At 39.8% G+C, this 9,659-nt stretch overlaps 1 protein-coding gene across 1 annotated transcript in view; it reads right to left on the bottom strand.

The window, feature by feature from the left end:
* The window catches only part of LOC122811969 (alpha-1,4-N-acetylglucosaminyltransferase-like), a 410,220-nt gene extending 404,104 nt beyond the window's left edge, over positions 1–6,116 (bottom strand). Inside the window, exon 1 of the mRNA XM_044084168.1 lies at positions 5,568–6,116. Within this exon, the coding sequence (XP_043940103.1) occupies positions 5,568–6,020 (453 nt within the window). The 5' untranslated portion in view covers positions 6,021–6,116. The remainder of the gene's footprint in view (positions 1–5,567) is intronic.
* Positions 6,117–9,659: the final 3,543 nt, after the last annotated feature.

Below are 9,659 nucleotides of genomic sequence, written 5' to 3'. Positions count from 1 at the left end.
TCTGTAGGTCCCCAATGTCTTTGTTTATGAGTTCCATGATGATCCTCTCCATAGCCTTGCAGACTAAGCAAGTCAGGCTTATGGGGCGATAGTTTCCAGGGTCCGTAGAGGCTCCACCTTTGTGGAGTGGGACCACTGTTGCTGTACGCCATTCTGTGGGCACATATCCTGTAGTGAGGCTGAGATTGTATAGCTGTTTTATTTGAGGGATTAGTTCCTCTTGGAGTTCATGTAGGATGCAACCTGGGATGCCATCTGGTCCCATGGAAGCAGTGTTTTTTGCTTTGGAGAGGGCAGCCTTCACCTGAGCATCAGAAATGTTTGGAAGGCAGCCCTCTGCCGGGATAGATACTTGCTCTTTTGGGGGTGGAGGGGGTGGAGAAGTTTGCACTGAACCTGTCTGCCAGGATATTGGCGATGTCTGTGGGTTCAGTGTATTTTTTGTTGTTTAGAATCAACTCAGAACAAGTCTGGGAGTTGCATCCCAGGTTTCTAACATAACTGAAAAAAGCCTTATGATTGTCTTTGGTGTCCTAATTTCCCCACTCTGCCGAAGAAGTAGTGGGGAAAAGAAGATGAGATATATGATTAGCAGAAAATGGGTTCGTTGTTTGTGATATGGGGATATTACTTAATATTTTATTTTATTTATCCGTCCTTTTATTCATTCGTTCATCTATTCTGCCATTGCGTTACTTGTAAAATCGATTGGTGCAAGGCAGAGAAATTACTCAAAAGTAGGGCGCCAATTTGTTGCAGTAATTTCCCCACTCTACCGAAGAAAAACAGGGCTCAATCAACTGACCAACATTATGTAAAATAAGGTTTCATCAGAATAGCATGCAACAGTCTGTAAGTCACTTAGTTTAGCAATATAAATATTAATATGGAAATTCTTGCCATTTTCATAATGACTATCTCCACTGCGGTCACTTTTACATAAACAATGACAAGTGTATTTTTCTGTTTCGCTGCAAGACATTACCCATGATGCTTTTCAATGACGTGTAACTGAATTAGCAAAATATAAAAGGAAATTTAAAAGGCAAATGAATAACAAACGACAAAGGTTGGTAGTGTGTGGTGCATCCTAAGCAAATATTACAGACTATACATAACAACAACCTCTTAGTGCAAGGAATCTGGACAAAGCCTAAAATAATGAGGAGAGTAAACGTCCAAAATAGGGACAGATTTTAAATATTGCTCTTATAAACTTAGAAAGCTGCTAGAATAACAGAATTTGCGTTAACAAGCATTTTCTGAAAGGCATGATGGCTCAAACTCAAACGTATGTCATTATTTAGTGCCAGAAAACCACACATTTTACGAGGAACAGACCAAAAATACATGATAAAAGTCTGGACATTCTGCAAAAATCTGGACAACTGAGAGGTATGCAGACTACCCTTTCACATCTTACAAACCATCCTCGTTTTGTAGGTTGCACGGAAAATGAAACCACGTCCAAGCAGTGTCCTCATGCTTTAAGCAGCAGCTATTAGTGTTTAATACACGTACACACGCACACATAGTGATGTAGAAAAGTCCTAACATACTTTTAAGTAACCAAATATATATCCAAATCCCTGCTGCAAACATGAATTACTTCCTTTGTTTTGCATAATTTAATGCATATAGGTAATAGCATCATAATTTCCTGAAAAAATTGTTGAAAAGCTTAGAAAAGTTATTGTTCCTATTAAACTATCAATCACTCTCATGGGTATTTGGAGCTCTGCTGTGAAAAGATGGAAAACAGGGACAAGTGGCAACTTCATACCCCCCCCCCCAAAAAAAAAAAAGCTTATATGCTCATCTGGCAGAATGATGCCTAAGCCTAAGACACAGTTAAAGGAGCCTTTGCGGCAGCGAAGCACTGGACGTAATGTTGGCCAGTTGACTGAGCCCTGTTTTTCTTCGGCAGAGTGGGGAAATTACTGCAACAGATTGGCGCCCTACTTTTGAATAAATTCTCTGTCTTGCACCAATCGATTTTACAAGTAACGCAAATGTATGAACGAATGAATAAAAGGACGGAGAAATTAAATAAAATATTAAGTAACCTCTCTATATCCCAAACAACGAACCCATTTTCTGCTAATCATATGTCTCTTCTTTTGTTCAAGAATTCTGGACAAAGCAAATTACGGAGGGCAAAAGATCCGAGATCAGAGACAGTATTAAATATGACTTATTCACTTACAAAGTTAAGAGAACAACGGGGTTTTCACAAAAGTGCATTTTTTGAACAAAATGACGCATTTGACGACTTTTAATGTTTGCTATCATTGACTGACTGTAATCCTCAGAGGTTTACTACAACATGAAAAGAGAAACGTACGAGGGACAGGGTAACAATAAAGGGCAAAATCAGGGACGTTCCAAATTCTGAGTAGTTCAGAAGTATGCGGCCAATAATTGTTGTTCACCTCCTATATTAAGGAAAGAAGGTGAAGGGGATGCTCCCATCCATGGACTCACTCCACTCAATCAACGGAGAAGATCATTTCAAAAAGCTTTGTCTTTTTAACCATTGGAAACCATATCCTTAACAGAACCTATATTACTCGTACGGCGAACAAATCCAGACGTCTCTGTCCCATTAATTTTAGCTTTGTCCAGATTTCATTGCCCTGGGGCAGATAGCCTAGTATGAACCTATGAACCTGTAAAGGGCATAGCAAAATAAATTTAAAATGGGTGGCGAAAGCCAAACACATTCTGGCTAGGCTTATAAATGCCCTAGGGCAGATAGCCTAGTATGAACCTATGAACCTATGTCTGGGAGAAAAGGCATTTTCACAATAAAGGCACAATAATTAAACAGCTAATTTCTTTGATCAGTCTTCTTCAACTGCATCTCGTTAGAATGAACGTTTCTCAAGTTGCGAATGTTGTCCACTTGTTCCACTTCGTGAGAGGTAGTGCTCCACAAGTTGCACACTTGTTCCGGATTGTGCAATGTAGTGCTCCACAAGTTGCACACTTGTTCCGGATTGTGCAATGTAGTGCTCCACAAGTTGCACACTTGTTCCTCATTGTGAGACGTAGTGCTGCACAGATTGGAGAGGGAAGGTTCAGAGCGGCCGTAACTCACAATGTAAGAAATCTGGACCAAAAGCAACATAAAATGGGGAGACAAAAATCCAAAAACAGGGACGGATTTTAAATATTGCTCTTACAAACTTAGAAACTTTCTAGGATTACGGGGATTTGTGGTAACATAATTTTCTGAATGACTTGAAGCCTGTAACTCCAATGTATGTTATCACACCTCTCAAGTGTGCCCCACTACGAAGAACGTACCTCATTTGGAGTCTTAAAAAGTTAATGTTCCTCAAAATTCCTGAAAGTTCCACGTTGAAAGACTCTGTCACACTTCAGTGTTAGGATTTTTTTAAGTGAAATCCATGGTATATAGAAATGAATCATATTAATTCATTAAAAGAGCTTCTTTATCAGTAAAACCACCCTATGGCCTTCCTAGTTTAAACAGTTAGTAAGCCATTAGTATGTGTTCCACATTTTGCCCATTTGTTTTGTTCCACATTATGAAGGCTGGTGTTCCTCATTTTGGAGATGTAAGGTTGAGAGCTATGTATGTTATTACTTAGTGACTTCAGTTCAGTCCTCAGATCATCCCAGTGATTTGCCAGAAAACCATCAAAGAAAACCATCAATTTTATGAGGAACAGACCGAATCTATGAGGCAAAATCTTGACATTTTTCAAAAATCTGCAGAGTTGAGCTGTAAGGCTATGGCGCGCCCAGAAATGTGTGTTTCCCTTTCGCCCAAGGGTGCAGCCAACTCTACAGAGTACGTTTTTTTTACATTCTTTGCATAACTGAAACATTGAAGCTTTTTCAGCCTACATTATGAGTACAGCTGCCTCAAGTGATGCCGCTAACAATAGGTATATACATGCATGAAAAGATTGTTAATATAAAACAATATATTTAATAATTTTAGATCGGAGCACTAAAAATTATGTGTACAATTTTGAACTGTTACATACACATTTTGAAAGATGTGTCCGTTTTTTTAATGCCAAGTAGGTTGGGTGGCAATAAAAAGAGATCGTGTGTACAAAATGGAATTTTCCGGAACACGCCCCTGTTTTCGCTTGTTAAAGAAAGGCTTCAGACAGGCTCATTCCAAGGTATCATTTTATCAGTGCATTAAATTTCATCTGTTTACTTAGACAAGAAGCATGAAGCCATGTATATGCAGCGTGTGTATCTCTCTCGACCGCAGCCATTTTCAGCTCACCTTTTACCTGCTATGTTTTGGGCATAGCGCCGATTTTTACCCTCAGATTTTCACTTTGCTCTTCCACTTTTTTTCATTTTCTTCATGAAGTTATGAGCCTCTGTGTTCAGAGTCTGTAAAGTATAAATATGTAGTATAAACATACAGCACTACACGGTGTACTGATAATGTGGTCATAAAAAACAAAATTCGCTCGATAAAATGTATTGTTTAATTGTATTTATTTTTATTTTCGTTTAAAAAACTGTGTACAATTAAAAAAAACAATATGAAATAACGATTTTAATAAAATAATAAAATATTTTGAACAGAAAACTATATTAAGCAACGACTAAAAGGAAACTTAGAGCCTACGAACAAGTTTAAGCGGTTCTGCCTTATAGTAATCTTTTTATAGGTATAACCACGTTTAATCAAGTAGTGCACATCAGTCGACTCGTCGGTGTTCTAATAAGTAATAATTGAATTTCTTCCATATTTTTTAGTGGAAAGTAATACTTTGGGAGGTGGAAATGCAATGCTGAAGTTACACCTAGGTACGTTCAAATGTGGCTGTTGCTCTTATTGTGCTCAAATAAAGGTAAAGGACAGTTTCCAAATCGGGGCTACTACTGCGTACAAGTTAAGCGGTACATATTCCTGAAATTGGTGGTCTGTTTAGCCCAGTGTAAAAAGGGGTCTGGTATTTTATATTGGAACGGCTACTCGGAAACGCAGAAAACGTATTTATGAGCATTTGTTTGATGTTCGTAAATATACGACAACTAATGCATTATATACGCATGTTGAAAGAGGGGGCGTACGCAGTTTTTTTGTTTATGGTTATTGAAGTAAAGAAGGATCCCTGGGGAGTGATTACCGATGAACATATTGAAAAATGTGAATTAGAATGGCAATTGAAACTAGATGCCGTGAATCACCCGGGATTAAACTAATAATGTTCTAAAAGCGCTCAACCTTAGAATAAAGTGTTTTTTTTTATCTCAGCCGTTATCCGTTCGTGCCTACAGCAAGTTTGGTGTGATTACTGGTTTTGTTGGCGTTACCTGCTTGTGGATCCGAGTTTCTCTTCGGGGGGTCCCAACTGACTTTCTAAATAACAGAACCAGACTCTACGCATTACAAAATAAGTAAAAGGGCGGTAGTGTAGTGCTCATATTTACTAAAGCGCAACAAATAAAAGTATTGTTTTATTCACGCACAGTTTTCTCATTTATCATCTACATGAAAAACAGGTTATTCTGAAATTTCTTGCCAGCAACTATGTATGCACTTTTGTTGTCATCTTTCTTACCTCATCAAACCAAGTCATAAACGGAGTACCTTCCAGGACCACCTTTGGGTCTAAAGGTAAAATGTGCACATTTGGTAGATCAGCAAGGAGACTTAGACCGGGACACTCCCTCTTATTTTGCAAGCAGGTCCGGTTTTTGAGACCCCTTAAAAAGAAAGTGACAGACCAGTTGTGGTAAATTCGGGCGCTCGATTCCACAGCGCAGATGACTAGGGGCTGTGGGGTGAGAGTGTCTGTGGATTCCACGAAGATCACTGAGGGGTGTTCCTGAAGGGATGTAGTCCTGGGTTGTAAGGATGGGGCCTCCGTCTCCTCATAATGCCATTTCAGTCGCAGTATCGGAGGGAACATGTTATCGGGTAGGGTGATGACTGTCCTGGAAGATATGCTGTAGAGCACACCCAACACAAACATCAACAGAACACAACAGAAAGCGAACAATGATCGATTCATGTTGAGAGAAACTCTGTCACTGCCAGATTACCTTGTTTGATGCCTCTACAGGCTTACCTGTAATCTGGTTACTCAGCCCCAAAGCACCCACAGTAGTAACATTTTCCGCGTTGATATCTCCTGGGTAACGCCCAGGCATACTTGCAAAGGGATCACAGGTGTTTACTAGGATGACGCCCACAAGGACCTTTTAAACCTACCCCTGCATCTCAAATCTCTGACAAGTTCTGGTAGGAATACTTCATAGTTGTCACGTATCTCCCGAAAAGTGACTTGTTCTGAAATTAAGAAGTATTCTAACGCTGCCTTATACTAATGATACTAAACGGTTGCTAAACTGATTTGGACCTAGTATTCTGCATTCATCTCTTCATCGGCTCGTATGTCACATTTTATGAGATGCGTCATTCGTACCTCTCCAGCCCCGGTCCCCTAAGCGGAAGAACTTTGAAGAAAGACAAACTTAGTGAGAGGACAAAGATCCAAAATCAGGGGCAGATTTTAAGTACTGATCTTATAAATCTCGAAAGTAGACAGAATAACAAGTGTGCATTTGCATGAAATTTGTTGATGTTATGAAATTTGAAACTCAGCTATATGTCATTTTTAGGTACCAGTCCTCAAAAAGATGCCAGAAAATCACAAATTTTATGAGGGAAAGACCAAAAATATGAGGTGAAAATCTAAACAGCTGAGAGGAAAGTTGTCAATTATTCTAGTTAGCTGGTCAGCAATATTTTGTAAACTTTAGGGAAGACTGTGCAATATACACTATAGGAGGAAATAGTAGAGCATGACTTACTTTATAGTGCTGCTAATAAACTGGGAGTTTAATTTCATTTTCCTTTACACTTTCATTGGTAGAAATCATTTTGCAGCACAGATTTTTGCAAACTGATTTACTGTGCAAGGGTGACTGATGAAAAAAGCTTCAGATATCTGCAGTATATGCACCCCCCCCCCACATATCTGTAGGGACACATACAGAAAAATACCTCCAGCATCTAGTAACTCAACAGCACTTATTGCTAGCTGTCACCATGTACAGATGTGATATGTCTAAGACATTGGGTTCACCAGAAAGGGAAATAAATGTATGGTCCCACACCAGACATCTAATACTGTTGAAGCCATACCTCATTTTGAGTCTTAAAATTCCTATCTTCCACACTGTTCCACATTGATAGGGTTTGGCACATATTCATTGTTAAGATTTTTTTAAAACAAATATCCGTGATAAATAATGTTGAATAATATTAGACCATGTTCATCCATCACAATAATCTTAAGTAGGGAAAAAGGTAATAATCATGTTGTGAACTCGTTAGTCAATATAGCATTAGTGGTGTAACAGGTAGCACACTAACCTTTGGTGTAGAAGACTGTCAGTTCTACTATCACACCATGTAGGTTGGTGGCTGACACTGCAGTGTATGTAGGGGGGTGGTACCACACACCTGCCTGTGTTGTTCTTTAGATAAGACATTAAATGAAGGCCCAATCTGCTTGAGTTGATGGTCGCTCAGGTGGATGTAAAAAAATACCACTGCACCTATTTGAAAAACAGAGTAGGAAAAGTTCCCACTCTGGTGGGAGCAGAGAGCTAAATTCAAGCATCCAAGATGGGAAGTACTGGTTGATAACTTACTGTGTTTTATCTGGTTGATCTGAGGGTTTAACTTTATAAAAAGTATTTCATCCTGCTTGCATATAAGCAAACCTCTCCAGTTTAAAATCCTCTATAGGAAATGCTCTCTATAGTCTCCCACTGTTCACAGCTGCTTGAAGAGCTGCCAGTTTGTGCAGAGGGTAATACCACTGCAGGTCATCTAATAGTATGCTACTAACCACTCTCACTTTGACCTTTAAGTGACTCTAACCTACTCCTTCCCATCTAGAAATTGTGTTTCCTTGCCTTGTATATCATAGGCTAGATTCAGACCTGCTGAATCTAGACTGTTTGGTATCACTGTGCTCTTAAACCGTCATCTTACATTAAGAGGGCCTCCCTACACCCTTGTAGCAGAAGTGTTTAGCTCAGGACATATCTGAGTTGTGGATTGCTGGAAAAAGGCTCAATTTGGGGCTTTCACATTGGTAGTTGTTTTAAAAACTGTTTAAATTCGCCTGTATATAAATCTTGCATTTGTCCATTGCTGCACACCACAAGGCAGGTTTAGAAGTGCCTTGTATAGATGCAAATGTCTGGAAAAATTATTTTTCCCTAGAAACCTTCCAATAGAACCCCCAAGCTTCTCTGCTGAGCAAAGGGCAACTCAGCTGCACTCTAAGCAGAGTATCATCCACACCCTAGGATACACCCACTGCCTTTGTTACTCAAGGTCAGACTATCTTACTAGTTAAGCCAAAGTCCAGCTAGCACACTTCCTTCCCAAATACCTCAGTCAGAAAAATCCTGCCACAATGAATGGACAGTTTCTGATCATTTCTCCTTCCAGCTTGATTGATATGGGCATCTTGAGGCAATGTAGCAATTGCTTCAAATATACTGACAACCATTTTCTCCTACAGCAAACGTAACACCCTATGTGAGAGATGCAAATACACTGTGGAACTGGATTCAATTCTCTGACATAAAAACAAGCTAGACATCAAACAGATTGTCAGCACACATGCTTTACCCCTCATGCAAACCTCACCTCTCACACAAAATAAGGTCACAACACATAAACCCACATATGCTAAGGTAATCACTAAATGCCCACCAAAAGAACAGAGACTTCCCAAACACACATCACCCACACTCACCACTAAGCAAAAAGAAACCACTACACATATAAACACACATGCCCATGTCTCAATGAATAAGCCCCTAAGGCAAAACACATCAAATGTCTTGGTTATAGGTGACTCCATAGTGAGACACACAGATGTCCCCCTCACCAACCTGGACAAGGAGCAGGTCACGGTCAGCTGCTTATCAAGTCACTCAACAAGTACCGCTATGACTCTGTCATAGTCCATATTTGAGTGAATGACTTGAGACATACCTCTCTAGACTATATGAAGAGAGAGAGATATGACAGAATTCTCTTGATTATGTGTCCCAGACAGGTATGTCCTTAGCCCTAAGCAGTATCCTACCCTCACCCAAGATAATGCCACAATATAAATTAACAATGATTGACTTCAGCAATTGGCTTAGCTTCTGGTGTCAGGAAAGGGAGATCCAGTATTTGTCAGCCTGGGAATATATGGTAGACATACCTCACTGCTTTGCTAGAGATGGTCTGTACCTGTGTCCCTTAGGCTTTCAGATACTGGCAAAGGTCCATGCCTTCCCCTATAGTGCCTTTTTTAGTCAATGTCTAAACAACAAATTTTATAATGTAACAAAATCTAATTGAGACAAACTCAGGGTCATGATGCTTAATGCTAGGAGTTTAAACATGGAACTGCACTCCCTAGAAGCAGTTCTCACCTTGGATGATGGTGACATCTGTGCAGTTACCAAGATGTGGCTCAAGGCCACTGAAAGCACCCCAGTCAGGTAAGGCTACAATGCCCGCCTTCCACATGTTCAGTGCTCAAAACGAGCATAAAGGAACCAAAGGTGGAGGTGTAACCATCTTCATTAAAACCAAATACACTTCCAGACTGATCAAACAGCATGACTGC

The sequence above is a fragment of the Protopterus annectens genome, chromosome 9.part0 (genome assembly GCF_019279795.1).
Source record: "Protopterus annectens isolate FY-2018-M chromosome 9.part0, PAN1.0, whole genome shotgun sequence".
Classification (NCBI taxonomy): domain Eukaryota; kingdom Metazoa; phylum Chordata; order Ceratodontiformes; family Protopteridae; genus Protopterus; species Protopterus annectens.
Note: the sequence above shows the minus strand (reverse complement) of the source record. Positions and strands in the feature narration are given on the sequence as shown.